At 39.1% G+C, this 17,985-nt stretch overlaps 1 protein-coding gene across 2 annotated transcripts; it reads left to right on the top strand.

The window, feature by feature from the left end:
• Nucleotides 1-11,693: 11,693 nt before the first annotated feature.
• On the top strand, nucleotides 11,694-17,751 carry LOC104570174 (ovalbumin). 2 transcript variants are annotated; one of them, XM_010217171.2, is made up of 7 exons: nucleotides 11,694-11,861; nucleotides 12,470-12,520; nucleotides 13,063-13,191; nucleotides 14,023-14,140; nucleotides 15,259-15,401; nucleotides 15,740-15,895; nucleotides 17,305-17,751. In XM_010217171.2, the coding sequence occupies exons 1-7, from the start codon at nucleotides 11,694-11,696 to the stop codon at nucleotides 17,698-17,700; spliced, it is 1,161 nt and encodes a 386-aa protein (XP_010215473.1). In that variant the 3' UTR covers nucleotides 17,701-17,751. The 2 variants fall into 2 exon arrangements, with proteins under 2 accessions (XP_010215473.1, XP_088391784.1); XM_088535658.1 differs by having other exon boundaries at nucleotides 12,470-12,528; nucleotides 13,056-13,191.
• The last annotated feature ends 234 nt before the right edge of the window (nucleotides 17,752-17,985 follow it).

The raw sequence follows: 17,985 nt of genomic DNA, 5'->3' as shown, positions 1-17,985 counted from the left end.
AATGATGAAACATTATGTTCGAGATCTTCAAGATCAGTTGAGGAAACAAATAATGAATGGATGGCTTCTGAAGAAACCTCATATCACCTTCCTAGGTGTGTTTGCTATTTTTTTTTACTTTATCATATTCTGCCATGCATAAAGTATTTGTATGAGTCTAGGTTTCTATGCTTCTAAATCCTTCCACAGTAAAAAGCTGGTGTTAAGACAGCCTTTCTTTCCTATTTCCTCATTTAAAATTAAAAGACAAAGTTGAATTTGTCTAAAATCCAAAGAATGAAACTGAAGTTCAGCTGAGAGCTTACTCTCTGGATGAAGTTAAGGAATGTATCATGGTAGCTTAAAAGTTTATTAAAAAGCTTTTTTTTTAAAGTCTTAATTACACTTAAACTGTCTCCCTTATGCTGGGGTTACACATACAAAACCACATTTTATAGTAGCTGCTTATTTAACTTCAGAAGTTTCAGAGAAAGCACTCTTTGGAGGAGCTGCCTGAAACAACTGCAATATCAAGATCAAACATAAGTTAAGATGATGATGCTGGAGATGCTGGATGATGCTTAAGATGTTAATGCCAAGGAGAATGTTTTCATACCCCTTAAGAAATGTAATGGCAATACATTTCTGTATTGGCCATACATAATGGCAAAACTGCCACTCTGGGAAAAGAAAAAAAAAAAACAAAACACAACTTGATTATGGGCATATTTGTTTCATAACAGCCCAATAGCCCAACAACCCAATTTATTTTATTTTATAACATAATATATGTCCTATTGCTAAATCTTTCTGCTATTAGATTTTTTTTCTTTTTTTTTTTTTTTTAAGCAAAGGAATGGAAAAAATCCAGGCAGAAATGGAAAGTGGCTTTCTAAAACATGACAAAGTTTTCAAGACTAAGGGTCCACCTAGTGTCCTTGCTGGGAAACAAATATATTTGGCTTTTATTCATTAGGTGTCACTAGGAGTGCTAAATATTTTTTATTAGTTTTCCAAAAGACAGGCAACTGTTTTGTAGCTTAATGTAGGTTTCTTTTATTTAGTCTTTTTTGGGGGGGCTGGGGAATGGTTCTGATCTGCTGAAAACGTAGACTAGTTTGGAAACTGGTGTTTGGAAACTGCGTCCGGCAATTTTTTAGGAAAATATTAAAATATTTTGGGGTGAGGGTCAAGTGGCATTTTAAGATGACAAGTCTCTGCTCTGTATTAAAAAAAATTAATAATTCCACAGGGGAATTTCCTGTGCCACGTGCTCTAGGTGACCGTCTGTGTGCAGGGGGTTGGACTAGATGACCTCTAGGAGTCCCTTCCAACCTTAAGCATTCTATGATTCTATGAATAATAATGTAGATGGCATGGAGACATACAATTTATGAAGTAGATGAGAAAACTTTCTATCTCTGAAGAAGTTCAAATGAGAGGTAAATTTTGAACGAAGTTTAATAACACCTATAACCCTGTGTCTATAGCTGCATTGCTCTGCGTTGCTGGGCCAGCAGTACCAGCTGTAAGGGAGTTGCTGCAGTGCATGTGCCCTATGTAGGAAGCAATACTGTAAAGAGCAGCAGGGAAGGGGCTACAAAGGGATGAGGGAAGCCATGAGAGCAACAAAAATAGCCTGCTGCTTCTGATCTCTCTGAGAGCCAGTAAAAGTTTAAAGTAACAATGGAGTGCAGGTACTGTCTAATATTCTTTTTTGTTCCCTGTCAGCATGAGCGAAGTTGATGTGTCGAGATATTGTCAGCTGTCCATTGCTACATTCCGTTTTCTCTACTTACTGTGTTGCTTTGGATACTTAGTATTGCTAGAGGTCTGTGGGATGAAATTGGGTTTGGCACACATGATCACACTCCTTCCAATGATGTCATGGAATCATAGAATCATAGAATGCTTAGGGTTGGAAGGGACCTCTAGAGATCATCTAGTCCAACCCCCCTGCACACGCAGGGTCACCTAAAGCACGTGGCACAGGACTGCGTCCAAGCGGGTTTTGAAAATCTCCAGAGAAGGAGACTCCACAACCTCTCTGGGCAGCCCGTTCCAGTGCTCTGTCACCCCCACTGTTAAAAAATAAGTGTACTTTGTGGCATAATATGTCCTTGCTTCTTATGTCTCTTGGAATAGGATTGGAGCTAAAATATCTGCAGTTTGGGAAATAGTTCAACTGCGTGGTTATTCCATTCTTCCCCTAAAGAAGACCTACAGTCTTCTAGCCAAACCTAATACACGCTTCAAGTAACAGAACTTTGCAGATAGTTGCCAGTGGAGCAGCATTCAGAGGACATCTTGGACTCCAAAGGGAAAGATGGCTTATTTCCCAAATATCTGAAAAAATCACAGCATGTTGAATGAGACTGAAAACTCTCTGCTTTCCTGTTTTAAAGCAGTTTTCTGAAACCGAAAATCAAAGCGGTTTTGATTTTTTGAAAAATGCATGAGCCCCAAAAGGATGTAACACAGAACAGTTTTTTGTTTTATCAGTGATTCATTTTTCTGTTTTTTTTTTTTTTTTTTTTTTTTTTTTTGTGGCTAGGAAGCTAAGACTCTTCCATATGGAAAAAGAGAGCACCATAGAGGATTTTCACACAACAGCAACCAGCTAATAATATGGGATCTGGCCCCCACTCCGCACCTGGTGATCACACTAACAACATATCCTTGCGTTTATCTTGAAGTGAAGCATCATCTTTTCAGATAAACATCGTTTTCTTAACAGTAGAAATATTAGACATTTTGCAAAAGCTTTAAAGACCACAATGCCAATGAACCTCTTCACAGATGTTATCTATGCAGCATGCCATGCCTGATGTCTGATGCTTCACAAGTTGGAGCTCCCAGCATTTGAAGGGACTTAAAACTGCCTGTGCTATCCCTTCTTTTTTTTCATGTCATTGCCAATAAATGGCATTTTAATCAATACCTTTCAGAGTCTGAGTGTCTTTCTTACCTGCTTCCATAATAAACAGCTGCATAAATGCACTACAAGGCCCTCTGACATGTAATAAATATACAGAAAATGCAGTTGTTTATGGAAGTCCCAGAACTGAAAATAGCCAGTGTCAGTGCCCTGATGGCATCAGTAGACCATGACCAGTTTCACCTGGGACACTCACCCACACCTTCTACCCACTGCACAGGGGCTCCATTTCAGTCACTGCCTGAACTAGGTGTGCCTGTCTCCAGTCCTTTTCCACCCCATCTCTGGAATGAACCATGTTGTATCCTTATTTCCCGCTCTGTCTCTGGACTCTCTGGATGAACACTGGCCTGGTTCATCAGCGTCCATCTGTGTTTGCCAGGAGATCCTGTTACCAGTACCTGACTCTCTCCACCATGTTCAAGACATTCAGTGATGCTGTTCCCTTGCTAAGGGTGTATGCTGTGGTCTCCTCTGGCTCCTGGAACACCTTCTCCTGTGAAGCATCCCCGCTACCACTATTCTCTGAGAGCCAGAGGCTTGGACAAGAGAGAAGATTAATATGATGTATCATGTATGCCAGTGGTCTTTCTCACAAACTTCCCTGATCATCCTCCTTAGCCACAGTCAAGAGAGAGCACTCGAGGCAGGCAGGAGGAGGAGAGGGGACAAGTGCATTCTTGTTATGGTCCAGTGCAGTGTTAGTTCATTTCCAGGCAGAAAATATTAATGAATGGGAATCTCCAGAGAAACAGACACAGACAATGGGTTATCCTTGTCCACAGGAAACTCCTGGGAGGGTATGTTAAAGTAAACCAATGTGCTGGGCAGCCTTGCAGTAAATAGAAGGAGGTGAAGTGGCAGCACAGTGACATGGGCAGTGCTAGACACAGTTTGTCACAAACATACTGCTCTGCAGGGAAGGACCCTGCCAAATCACCTCGCACATGGCACAGTCCAAGGACTATCTGCACCAGCACCAGTGACTGCCTGCCCTGCATCATGTGTCCATCTGGTATCTGGATATCTGTGCTGCCTCCTTATGACCCAGTGAAGTAAGACCACCCAGGGCCTTATCCTGCCTGCCAGCTGATCCCCAAGGACTTGTGGGATATTTGAGGGACTCTGTCATACCTCATGGTGACAAACAAGGGGGTGCGGCGTTCCCTAGTCCAGGCCCCATATGAGAGGAGTCCCTGGTGCTGTGTGCTGGATGTTAAGCAAGCACAGAGAGTAGGCGTGAGACCATGTAGGTCTTTTCAAGTAACCTCCTTAAGGATCACAAACAATTAAGGTTGAAAGGGAGGAACCTCTGAAAGTCATCTAGGTGTATCCACTGCCTAAGGCAAGGCTGTCCAGGGCCTCGTCCAGCAGCACTCTGAATAATCCCAAGGATGAAGGTTTTTAGAGTCTATATGAGTAGCTAAACAAGTGTTCCCACCTTCTCTGTGAAAAATGTTTTCTATATATCTAGTAAGATTTTCCAATGCTGTAACCTTTAACTGTTGCGACTTGCCCTTTTGCTCTACATGTCCAAGACAAATCTGCTTCTACCTATCCCCTCTCTTCTCCAATTAGAGATTTGAAGACAGTAGTGAGATCCCCTTTCATCCATCTCTTCTCCTGTGTGAGCAAACACAGTTCTCTAGGCCTCTCCTCACATGCCATGTCTTCCAGACTTTGTGCTGCCTCTGTGGTTGGTCCTCCACTCTACTAGATCATCAGCATCTTCCTTGTGCTGAGGGTCCAAAACTGGACACAATGTTCCAGATGGCATCTCACAAGTGCTGCTTAGAAGGGCATAATAAGTTACCTCACTCAGCTATCTATATTTTATTGATGCAACCCAGTATGTTGTTAACCCTCACTGCTGCAAGTCCGCTGACTTGTATTCGACTTGTGATCCACCAAGACCTGCTCTGCAAAGCTGCTTCTTTCTTAGTAGATCCCATTTCTAAAACGTTGCAAATAAATATTTCATTACAGGTGCAATCTTTAGTGTCTTATTTTGGCAAATTTCATGAGTTTTTCTCTTGGCCTGTTCCTCCAGTTTGTTGAAATCACATTGATCAGCAGTCTTAACCTGCAGCATATTGACCTCTGTTCCTGCTTTACACCATATGTGAACTTGCTGAGAGTGTACCATTGCCTAGGTTGTTAACAAAGACACTGAAGAGTAGAAGGCTCAGTATCAATCCCAGACATACTGTTAGTAACTGGATTCCAGTGGACTTTTTGCCACTGATGACAACCTTTAAGTCCTGCAGTATAGTTAATTTTCCACTCAATTTATTGTCTTCTTATACAGTCCATACCTCCCCAATACAGCCACAAGGATATCCTGAGGCAGCAGGTTGAAGGCCTTGCTAAAATAGGGTGTGCAGTATCTTCTGCTCTCCACTTGTTTATTGAACTGGTCATATGATTGTAGAAGATAATGATGTCTGTCAGGGGTGACCTGCCCTCGGTAAATCCATACTGGCTATTCCCCAACACCTTTTATTCTTTAATGAGCCTGGTACAGGAAGCTTCCAGTGGCTGAGATGACCTGTAGTTCCTTGGATTCTTCTCTTTTTCTACTCTCCGCCTTCTGAAAAAGAATCCCTTCTTCAAGTCATCAGGAATCTTTCCAATAACAATGAATTTCCTTATTCTTAAATTTGCTGTTTTCCTTAAGATGTTCTTATTGCCTTTCACATTGTTGGCCACCTTTCTCTCCAGTTGAGCTTTTGTTTTCCAAATTTCATAGAATCGTAGAATCATTATGGTTTTAAAAGACCTTCAAGATCACCAAGCCCAACCATAAACCCTTCAACACCCTGCCTGCTAAACCATGTCCCTAACTAACTGCCTCATCTATGTGTTTTTTCAACACTGCCAGGGATGGTGACTGCACCACTTCCCTGGGCTGCCTGTTCCAATGCTTGACTATTCTTTCCATGTAGAAATTCTTCCTAATGCCTAACCTGAACTTGTCCTGGTGCAAATTGAGGCCATATCCTCTTGTTCTCTCTGTAAGTATTCCGGAGAAGAGATCGACCCCTGCCTCACTACATCCTTCTTTCAGGTGGTTGTAGAGAGCGATAAGGTCTCCCCTGATTGTCCTCTTCTCCATACTACGTACAGCTTCCTCAGCTGCTCCTCGTGTGCACCTTAGTCTGTGCTCCAGTCCCTTCACCAGCTACGTTGCCCTTCCTTGGATAAGCTCCAGCACCCCCATGTGCTTCTTGTAGCAAGGGATCCAAAACTAAACACAGTATTCAAGATGCGGCCTCCCCAGCGCTGAGTACAGGGAGATGATCACTTCCCTGGTCCTGCTGGCTACACTGTTCCCAATACAAGCCAGGTTGCCGTTGGCCTTCTTGGCCACCTGGGTACACTGCTGGCTCATGTTCATCCAGCTGTTAACCTATGTCCCTTTATGCATGGGAAGAGCTACTCCTGTCAAGTAGATTACCCCACTTTCCAGCTCCTATACACTATCTTCTTGCATTTGAGCTTAGTCAAAATGAAAGAGCCTTCATAATCAGAGAAAGCCTGTGCATTATGCCAGATGCAAGACATGTGGCATATATAGGAGCCAATGAATGGCTCTGCATCTAGGTTAAGGCTAAAACTGATTCATTCACAGTGAGGAGGATCTACAGCTTCTGGGTTTAATACTCTCATCCAACCTGCTGCTAGAGTAATTGAAAGTTATGTTATAAAGGCCATGTTATACTATATTTGATCATATATCACTAAGAAAGGAATAAGAAATCGTCCTCTGTACAATGAAGACAGTGACTATGTCAGGCAAAAAAGAATGTAGAGTTTTATATGGTTTATCCCAGTGAGAATCAAGAGCAAAGATACAAATACTTCTGTCAGTCTTTGGACGATCAAACATTGCAGGCACCAGTTTCAGTCTCTTCAGGAGGGTGTAGTGCCCCAGTCTGAAGGAGCTTGATCAGACAACTCATTTGGTTTGCAATCAGGAAGGGCCACAATCCCAAGGAACAGCTGGGAGTAAAAACTCATTGATAGCCAGAGAACCCAGGTCTGTGAAGGCAACCCCCAAAACAGTCACTGACAGTCACTGACAGTCACACTGCACATGATGATTTCTCATGCCCTGTTTGAATGGCTCCTTCTGTCCTTCACAGAAAGGAAGCTTCCTGAGGTGCAAATACACATGCAAAACAATTAACAATTAACATGTTCCTTTGTATGGCAAAACAGCAGGTTCACAGATGACAACCAAGTTCTGAGTTCTGCGTAGGCATTTGCGATTGGTGGGAGGCTTTGGTCTATGAGCTGACCTGAACTTTATATCCTTTTGGAAAGGCTCAAGTGCTTTTTTTTTTTTTATTCTCAGGTGTCCAAGGCTCAGGTAAGCAAGAGTTTGTTGGTTTAGGAACAGTTCCACAATGAAGTGCCTGTCAGAGCAAAGGGCAACAGAGTCTTAGCTGACCTCTTCCTTTGGAAAAGTATTGTCAAACAAGGATGTGTGACAGAACTGTTTGTACTGCTTTGTACAGCTGTGCTGGACAAGGCAATCCGTTACTGATTGTAAAAGGCAGCTTTTGAACTGCAGAAGGGTTTGTTTAATATCTCCAGACTCCATGCCAAGCAGACTACAGTAGACCAGTTGTATATTGATGACTCTACACTGATGGGATACTGTGATTGAATTCTTCACTTGTTCAATGAAATAATTTTGTTGCTTTTTCAACTGGTCCCAGAGTATCCATAATTTTGAACATAGGAAGCCAAAATCAAAACAGTCCTCTCAGAGAGTGGACAGTCGTTTTTTTTTTTTTTTTTTTTTTCCTCATCCACTAGCAAAACATAACTTCCCACCCTCCATGTCCTTGAACATGTCCAGGAAGCATGAACATATGTCATGTGATCGTGATCATCTTGTCACACCCTAACATTGCAAGTATAAAAATAATTCCATACATATTCCAGACATATTTTCTCCAATCTGTGAATTTGATTTTTGCATAGTGCCCTGGTTTTGTATCTAGATAACAGTTTTATTTGCATTTGTTCCACAGAGTTTTGTTTAATGAGACACACAAAAGGCATATTTTATCTTCAAGAAATGCTTGGTGGTTCAAAACAAAACAAAAATCATCAGTGTGGTGATACGACAAAATGATCACTGGGAAAAATGCAGATGCTGGATATATTTATACATACTAAAATAAAGGCCACCTGTGATGGGACTGTGACTCAAATCTGGATACTTTTGTGGTTCCTATATGATAAAGTACATCAAAGGAATAGGAATCATGGTTGTCTAGAAAAGCGGTTCAGGTCATATTTGGAAAGTGTATTGGCCAGGTCTTGTATGTACCAATAGAAAACCAATGTGGGAGAAGTATTAATGAATATTCTGATCATACAGTATTAATGAATATTCTGTGATCAATCTGTTCTGAGCAGATAAAGATATGATAAAGGCAAAGATAAAGGGATAAAGAATGAAGATGCTTCTGAATGGTGTAGGGGCCCTGTAGACAAAGGATACAGAGAAAGAAGAGAAACCAAATGCCACCTTTGTTTCATTCTTTACTGGAAGACCAGCCATCAGGAGTTCCAGGTCTTGGAGACCAGGGAGAAAGTCTGGAGAAAGAAAGAATTTATTTTGGGTGAGGAGGATTGGGTTAGGGATTAGTTAAGCAAATTGGACATACACAGATCCATTTGGCCCTGATGGGATGCTCCCACAAGTGCTGAGGGAGCTGTCTAATATTATTTCAAGGCCACTCGCAATGATCTTTGAAAAATCAGGTACAGTGCCTGAGGACTGGAAGACTAATGTCACTGCATTTTCAAAAATGTCCAGAAGGAGGACTCAGGGGACTACAGGCCACTAAGCTTCACTTTGATCCCTGGAAAGCTGATGGAGTAGATCATCCTGGATGCCAGCTCCAAGCATATGAAAGACAAGAATGTGTTTGGGAGCAGTCAGCATGGATTCACCAAGGAGAAAACATGCTTAACCAACCTGATAACCTTCTCTGATGGAGTGACTGGCTGGTTAGATAAGGGGAGAAACACTCATGTTTTCTACGTTGACTTCACTAAGGCTTCTGACACTGTTGCCCATAACCCCTTCAAAGGCAAGCTGATAGAGTATGGGCTAGTGGACCAGACAGTGAGGTGGAACGAAAACGAGATAGATGTCTGAGCACAGAGGACTGTGATTACTGCTGCAGAGTCTAGCTGGAGCTCCACAGGTTCTTTCTTATTTCATCTATTCTGTGATGCTGTGATTCTGTAATTCCTGTGAAATAAAGATCTAAGAAAAAAATATCACTTCCACCTACACTACAGTCTTTTCTTAAGGCTTCAGGCTTCCTGGGCTACAAAAACTCTGCAAGGAGAACATAGATTTCTTTGGCACATTTATTGACAAAAAAGGAAGCAAACTGAGGCAAAGGAAATCACACTGTCCGAACTTCCACCAGTGGCCAAGTAGCTTGTCTATTCTCCTTCACACAGTTATTTCCACATATGTTCTGAAGAATTGTGTTGCATTGACTTTGATTTTCTTTCTGTTTTTAAAACACAGAGTGCTTTACAGAGGTCAGACTGGTTGCTTTATTGTTTGCACATTCTATTATTTCAAAACAGAACAATAGCTTTTATAACTGAAATATATTTGTTATTGTATATTATGATTGCCCTGCAGACCATGAACATCCCTTCAGCTGTGTTTCCCAGTTCCTCCATCATCTGCTGGACTGTTAAACTATGCAAAGGAATAGCTTTGAGAAACACTGCATGCATACATACAAATACAAAAACATATTTAGTATTGAGGTTTTTTGTTTTGTTTTGTTGGAGTTCAGTGCTGTTTTTTACTTCTTGAGAATGAAATAGTTTGCTATAAAATTCTTCACATCCATCAGAAGCTCTTTTCTAAAGATTTTAGCTCTCTAGAGATAAAAAAATCATTTTTTGAGTTTTTTTTATTATTTTTACCTCTACTGATTTTCTCACATATTTCCCCATTTTATTTTAGTAGAATAAAAGCCCAAGTCCTGTTTTCACTTACTGATCTTCTGTCTAACATAACTGAACTCCATTTTGCTTATTCAGGAAGGAACTTTTGAAAGAAGAATGCTGGTCTATTTCATAACAATAAATAAATTGATAATTTCCAATGGTGTTCTTGATTTCTAAGGTTTTCACTTTTTTTTTGTTTGTTTTTGTTAATATCCTAGTATCTAGGTGCAAAAGAACATGAGCAGTAGTTTTCAGTCTAACTCCAATCCAGCCTTGGTGTGCTAGTGGAAAACATTTTGTTACACAGAACAAAATCATTATATTTGCTCTCACTTCAATCAAAAATGGAACTATAGAAATTGAAGTCTGGCTTAATCCCATTAAATGTGTTTTATGGTGTCAAAGGTCAAACTCCTGAAGGGCAGCTGTGGGTGGGACATAGTTCAGACCATATAAATTCCTCAGAGCTCAGGCAGTCTGTCTACACACAGCTGGAAAGCTGTACAGCATCTGGTGCTGAAGCTCAAAGGTAAGTACCTCTACGAAAATTTACCTTCTCATTGTATTATTTCTTGCTTATACCTAAACTTAAGTTAATAAGCACTTATTGTGTTATCATTGGTATCTTTAATATTTAAGTGATATTTTCTACAAAAACTTCTTACCTCCTATACTACTTTACTATGTGTAAAGCCTGCTTATTTGTTTTCAGGAGATGTTTTTAAAGTTTATTCTTTGTGTTTAAAATATGTTGTTATTTCAGAATAGCTTAGCCTTTCATTTGGTATCTTTTAACTCTGATTTTAGCAGCAAAAGAATAGAAAATTGCTTGACTGGTCTCCTGTTCAAAAGAGTGCAGAAAGAACATGACAGCAGCATTCAGTGACTGTGCTAGGTTTATTTGAGTATAATATATCTCTTGCATCCCCCCAAAATACTGCTGCTGGACACTAATATAAAATAAAAGTTTGTGTAAGTACACAGATGTATATTCTACAGTAATCTTTGTAGCAGCTTCAGGGAGAAACAAATGTAAAGCTTTTACTGGTCTATGCTGTAAGAACACATTAAATTAAAAGTACTATATTGTACTACCCATGGCTATTTTATCAATTTTGTATTTCTATTCTGTCTGAACATTACTACCAAAATTGAACTTCTCATAAAGGTCAGAGTGTATATATACATTTAAACAAAGCAAGCTGTATCTGAAAGCACAGTCTCAAGCCTTTGAGATGTACTGACAGTTGGTGCTGTGTAACAAGTAGATATTCTACAACATTTATTTTTCAATCAATAAGAGTAGTTAGCAAGCCTTTGCATTCACTTATGTCTGTGCAGAAATAGAGCAAGTCCACTAATATTTACACTGTTGTTCCAACATTTTAAATATGTCAAAGATAGTTCATATTTTCTTAATTTGGCCAAAGGTCAAAGTATCAAGGAATTCCTATTTTCATGGGATGAAAATAAGTACAGGTAATTGTATCAGAAATTACATGTAGATTTGAGATCTCTGAAGAACTTTACTGCCAAAAAAAGAATAATAGAAGATCAGAAAGAAATAGATTTATGGATACAGAGTTAATAACATGCATAGAAGGTGGGTATAGCAATAGGCGTGTTACTGCAGAATGACTTTAAAACTGCCTGTTTGTTGCTTGAGCTAGTACCTCATTACAAAATATCCTGCCTTGAATTATGCTTGGACATCATTCCGTGATTACATTGTCATTGTACTTCTGTTGTTTGCTCTAGGAACACCAATTTCACAATGGGCTCCATTGACACAGCAGCCACAGAATTTTGTTTTGATATGTACAAAGAGCTGAGAGTCCACCATGGCAGTGAGAACATTATATTCGGCCCCCTGACCATCTTTTCAGCCCTGTATGTCATCTACATGGGTGCAAAGGGCAACACTAAGGCTCAGATGGAGAAGGTAAAGCTACAGTTAAGGATTAAACTTTGCTCCTGCTCAGTAGAGCCATGGCACTGAATTATTCAATAATGTCCCTTGGAACTTGCATAATCAAAAGTTAAAAAAATCTGGATCCAAAATTATCTAAAATTGGAACGACATCAAATTCCCAGCTCGGAGTGTTAAACAAATACACCGGCCAGAAATCTTGTCAAAAATTTAATTTGAAATGTAGCAATGTTAGCAGCAGGATTCATACAGAGAACAAAATTTTGTTTAGAGTAAGAATACTAAATAAAGCATTCAAGGAAAGAGCCATAACATGTTTCCAGTCTACAAGATGTATCACATAAGTTTTCTACAGTTCCCATATCCTTCATGCAGAATAGCTAGCTTGCTAGCTGGAACAGTTAATGCTACTGACAGCATACCTGCAGCTGATCTGCAGATGTTCACTGGAAAAGGGATCAATCAAAGCTGAGAAAAGTATCCACAGATATTCACAGATAGTACAGATGGATTCCAGATTTTTAGCCATCTTTGTTTTCAGTCAGCCAATAACATTTGTCAATCTCAGCTGCCTATTTTTTTTTATCTGTTATCTCTACTATTGGTATTTTCAATTACAGGCTATTCACCTTGATAAAATCGCTGGATTTGGAGAGTCCGTGGAATCTCAGGTACAGAAATAACTTCATCTCCTTGTCTATGTCATTTTTTTCCTGGGAGAAAAATCTATCAGAAAAAGCAGTCTCCTAGCAGCTCCAGACCCTGGAAGCTGGGTTCCCTGATAAGAAGCTAATGCTTTGCATCCAGCTGGGAGTATTTTATTCGTAATAATAGAGAAAGAAGGGAGGTAAAAGCAGCTTTGGAAAAATCACAAGAGGAAACCCAGTATCACAGTACTGGGCAAACAGGAAAAAATACAGATATTTGTATGATTATTCAAGATAGCTGGATAATGCTGAATAAAAGAAACAGTTTAGAAAAGGAGGAAAGACTATTTTATCTGCTGGAGCTAGGTTACTGCAGTTTATAATCAAGAGTCCCTAGCAGCACAGGATTGTATATATTGGGAAATAACTATATCAATATAGTTAGAGCAACATCTAGGTCAAACAGCAGTTATGTAGGCAAAAGTGTCTGAACAAATTATGAAAAGTCTGTAAATACTAAAAAACTAAAGTAACATCATCTAACTTTTCATTGATATTCATCACAGTGCGGCACATCTGCGAGCATCCAAAATTCACTTAAAGACATTCTCTCTGAAATCAACAAGCCAAGTGACAATTATTCACTCAGCCTTGCCAATAGACTTTACATTGAGGAGACATATCCAGTCCTGCCGGTGAGTTCTTCTAAGATCTGATGTGAGTGAATTTCTGTGTCAAAGATCTGTCATTCTATAATGCAAGAAAACTGTCAGAAGTCTAGGCTCTGTTAAGGAAATATCCTTCTAAACAGAAAAAAGAATTCATGTCTTCACTCTATCACAACTCTAATCCTCTGTAGTCTTCAGAGAAAATGTGTCTAGATAAAAAGATATTTGTGTAAAGCACATCAGAAGATCCAGCCATGTCATGGTGTAATAGGTAAAGGCAACATTTACTGGAAGGAGTTAACACCAACTATTTCTTAACTTATTAAAAAATAATCATCATCATCATAATTTTTTGCTCCCAAAACCATGCCAGTTGACACTTTCAAAACAAAATATCCAAGTTTTCCAATTGAAAGAAATCTTTTATTTGAAAATTAAAGATAAAGGAAAATACAGTTTCAAAATGAAAAACACACATGGAGAAAAATACTTTGACTACAATAAATCAACATTTTTGGACCAAACTCATTTCTGGAATATATTTTTAATACTGACCATATAATCCTTCTTGAAGTAAAAAGTATGTCAATTCTTAAAATGTTTATGAACTAGAATCATAGTTTATTGCTTAGCTTTACTGAATAACTACAGCAAAAGAACTGCATAGAGCATACCATAAATATGTTACACTATGACAAGTATGAAGTATACACTATGAAGTATAGTACAGTAAAATACATTGTAACATAATATATTAAAATAGTCTATGGTCAATATCTATTAATTTCAGTCTTGCATTTCACATTCACAAAATGCTTTCAAGTTCTGATATGAAAAATGCATGCTTTTACATTACAGGAATACCTACAATGTGTTAAAGAACTGTTTAAAGGAGGTGTGGAAAGTGTCAGCTTTCAAACAGCTTATGATCAAGTTAGAGAGCGCATCAATTCCTGGATTGAAAGTCAGACAAATGGTAAGGGCAAGATAAGTATCAGCAGGTATTTTTCATTCTGCCACTATATTCAAACAGCATCCAATAATCCTTAAGTTGACAGGGAAAAACACAAAACCTTTGATCTGTTCCTACTCCAGGATGATATATGAGTTTCCAAATACAAAGATACTACATATTAAATTTCCCCCCAGACAGACACATTCCTTCTAGAGGAATCTCTGTATCTGTAGGGGATTTCTATGTATGAAGGGAATGACAATAGAACATGAGTTGTATGCAATGACTAGTGGTTTGTCCCTAATGCTGAGGATGCTGGACATCCCTCAGACAGTGCAAAAGCAGCATTTCCTTTAAGTGTCCTAGAGATGACAGAATTGCTCTGTACCTGGTAAGTCAGACATGCAATTGCAAGGTGCCTAAGGGGTAAAACGGCAATTGAAAACCATATAGATAAGGAACGGTAGGGAGGTATATAAAATTCATAAAATGAGGTTTCCCAATAGGTGTTTTTTTTCCTACTGCACCTGCATGTGATTCCTCCATTCTTTCAGCCTCTCCCTGGTCCCCATTCCTTTCCCTTATGCCTGAGTCACATGACCTAACATGTGTTAGCAAACATGGATAAAAGGAAAAGGTGGTATCTGGCTAAGATGAAAATATTCAAAACTGCACAACTTCTGGTCTGGTGTCACACTTTGAGGGAGAAAAACAGGCCATGATTAAGCTACTGGTGGAAGAAGAATAAACGAGGAAATTGCTAAATGTTTGAAGATTGCAGAAGAAATGGGAGAGAAATACAAGAAGAAGGAAAAGTAGATGAAGAGAGGAAACTGTGTTTTCTTCTCCCATCTTTGTATAGATGTATCTTTCCTCTCATATATCTTTGTATACGTATCACCTTTCCACTTCGCTTTGAGGCAACTAGTGCTTATGTTCACTGATGCTGTTTGGAATGGGGATCAATCTGGGATAATAAAGGTTCCAGTGGTCCTCTCCTTAATCACAAAATAGACAGATTTAGTCATTCTGTAACAGACAAATCTCTGCCCCGCCCCAAACCCTATACCATTCATTTAGTATTGTGATTGCTAAGCAAGATACATTATACTACTCTCTTTTCCTGTTCTTTCTTTAAGGAGCCATCAGAAACATGTTTCTACCGGGCACTGTTAACTCTCAGTCTGAAATGGTCCTTGCTAATGCTGTATCCTTCAAAGGAATGTGGGAGAATGCCTTTAAAGATGAAGACACTCAAGAATTGCCTTTCAGAGTATCTGAAGTATGTGAGCATACTTTACATTTAAGATGTCATTTGTAGGATTTACCAAGAGAGTAGATACCCTTTTATAGAGATGCTACACTAACATAGCTGGTAATCTATCTACTTCTCTTCTGGGAACTGTAATAATCCCAGGGAGATTTCCTAGTGACTATCTCCTCACAGTAACTGTAACTTCTTCTAACAGTAACTGTACTCTGGAGGAAAAAGTTGAGACATCAACTTTTCTTAGAAAAAGTCTACCTGGATAAGAGCAAACAGTAATTTTAACCACAGATATGATTTTTTACACTCTATGAATAAACTTTGCAAAGTTTTTTTTTTTTTTGGTTTTCCAGCAAGAAAGCAAACCTGTGCAGATGATGTATCAGGTTGGTTCATTTAGAGTGGCAACACTGGCTGCTGAGAAAGTTAAGATCCTGGAGCTTCCATACTCCAGTAGACTGCTGAGCATGCTCGTGCTCGTGCCTGATAGCATCGCCGACATGGAGCAGGTAAGACTCTAGCAGAGAACTTCAGAGTATCATAAAAACAGTGAAATGGTTAAAGCTATTTCAGAAAATCAAAAGTACCCAAAATACTATTATTGATGTGGGCAGAATACCAACATGGCATACTGTCACTAGAAAGATTGTAGTTAATCTGGAGAGGAAAAGTTATGTAATAAATCAAAGTTATTGAAACAATGGACAGCGAAAGGACAAGAGGCAATAGCCACAAACAGAAACACAGGAAATTCTGCCTAAATTTGGGGAAAAACTTGACTTTGATGGCAACAGTGCACTAGCACTGTTGCTTAGAGAGGTTGTGAAGTCTCTGGAGATACTCAAAACCTGACTGGATGAGACCCTGTTAATGGGTTCTAGGTGAATGGGTTCTAGGTAACCCGGCTTGGGCAGGTGGGTTTGACTAGGTGATCTCCAAAGGCCCCTTCCAACCTCAACCATTCCATGATTCTGTTTGTACGTTAATGCAAAGCATTTAGCTTAAAAAGTTGAGGAGGCATTGGAATACAGCTAAATTTCCAACAGCTGTCTTGAAAACATGTTTCTGAAGATTAAGTAGGAGTTTAAGTAGGAGAACAAGCACTGTGCATTATGATTAATAAAGACTGAAAAGGAAGAATGTGGATAAAAGAGAACATGTGTGAAAAAAAAATATCACTTGGATAAAGACAGTAAAAGAGTTTACTGAGATGGTGCCTCTGCACTGTCTCATGCCAAGATATCTAAAAGGGTGATATCTAGCAAATTCACAAGGATATAAATATTACTATACAAAGCAACATTAGTAATAATGAAGGTAATAAACTGTTTTGGATGGTAATTTCTAACAACATTTTTTGCCTCTCAACTGATCACCAGTACAATAAATGATATGACAAAGATAATTTGAACTAAGTGATCTTGTGCTGGTTCAATGTAACTAGAACAAGATATTTTTTATTAAAGTATTCATTTTCATAAATCTAAATTCTCATGTAAGTATTTGTTCCAACTAGTAGGAACAGGCAATTCAGTCATTAGTGATTGGTTACCATTAACAATTGGTTACACAGAGGTCTGAAACGTAGAGAAAACTTACATAAATTAAACTACAGAAGGTTTTTGGAACATATTTCTCAAGAAGAGAGGACAAACAGAAAAGAGCTTTAGGTGAAATTTGCTGAGAAGGTGTCTTATAAAAGACGACTGATTAGTCAGGGGGCTTATTAAACAGAACAGGACAGAGATGTGAAGAAAGAATCATAATTTGCTCTTCTCTGCTAGATACACTAATGTACACAACTCTAGAAGAAACACTGTGCCAAGAGCAGTCAAGAAAGAGAGAAAAAAAAGAAGACAATAACACAAAGGAATTTATGTCCTTGTCCCAGGGATCTCATTCTCTTATCTCTTTGCAGCTGGAAGCTATAATCAGCCATGAAAAACTAAACGAGTGGACCAGTCCCAATGTAATGGAAAGGAAGACAGTGAAAGTGTACTTCCCTCGCATGAAACTTGGGGAAAAATATAATCTCACATCTGCCTTTATTTCTATGGGCATGACTGATGTGCTCAGCTCTTCAGCCAATCTGTCTGGCATCTCTGCAGCACAGAGCCTGAAGATGTCTGAGGCCATCCATGGGGCATATTTGGAAATCTATGAAGCCGGTAGCGAGACAGGCAGTTCTGCTGGTATCCAGGTGGATGCTGCAAGTGCTTTGGAAGAGGTGAGGGTTGACCGCCCATTTTTATTCGCTCTCAAACACATTCCACGCAATACCATTCTCCTCTTTGGCAAATGCATTTCCCCTTAAAGAGTTTCTGTCTTCCACAGCAAGACCCAAAGCATCGTAGTATCAAGCATAAAAAAAGGCATAGTATTCACTAAATCTATATTTCCTAAAACCAGAAAATTGGTTTAAAAATATTTATTTTATTAAATCGGAGAATAGTTAACACAGGAAATCAAGCCTCTTATCTTTTCTAAGGTAATGAAAAGCTCAATATTGGGCCCAAAGAATCCATGGTGAAAATGAATGTTCCTTGTACAAGCTAATGTTTCGGTATTGGTGCTGGATCATTACACTGAAAAATCATAA

The sequence above is a fragment of the Tinamus guttatus genome, unplaced genomic scaffold (genome assembly GCF_059628265.1).
Source record: "Tinamus guttatus ecotype Peru unplaced genomic scaffold, ASM5962826v1 Tinamus_guttatus_pri_ptg000639l, whole genome shotgun sequence".
Taxonomy (NCBI): Eukaryota; Metazoa; Chordata; class Aves; order Tinamiformes; family Tinamidae; genus Tinamus; species Tinamus guttatus.
Note: the sequence above shows the minus strand (reverse complement) of the source record. Positions and strands in the feature narration are given on the sequence as shown.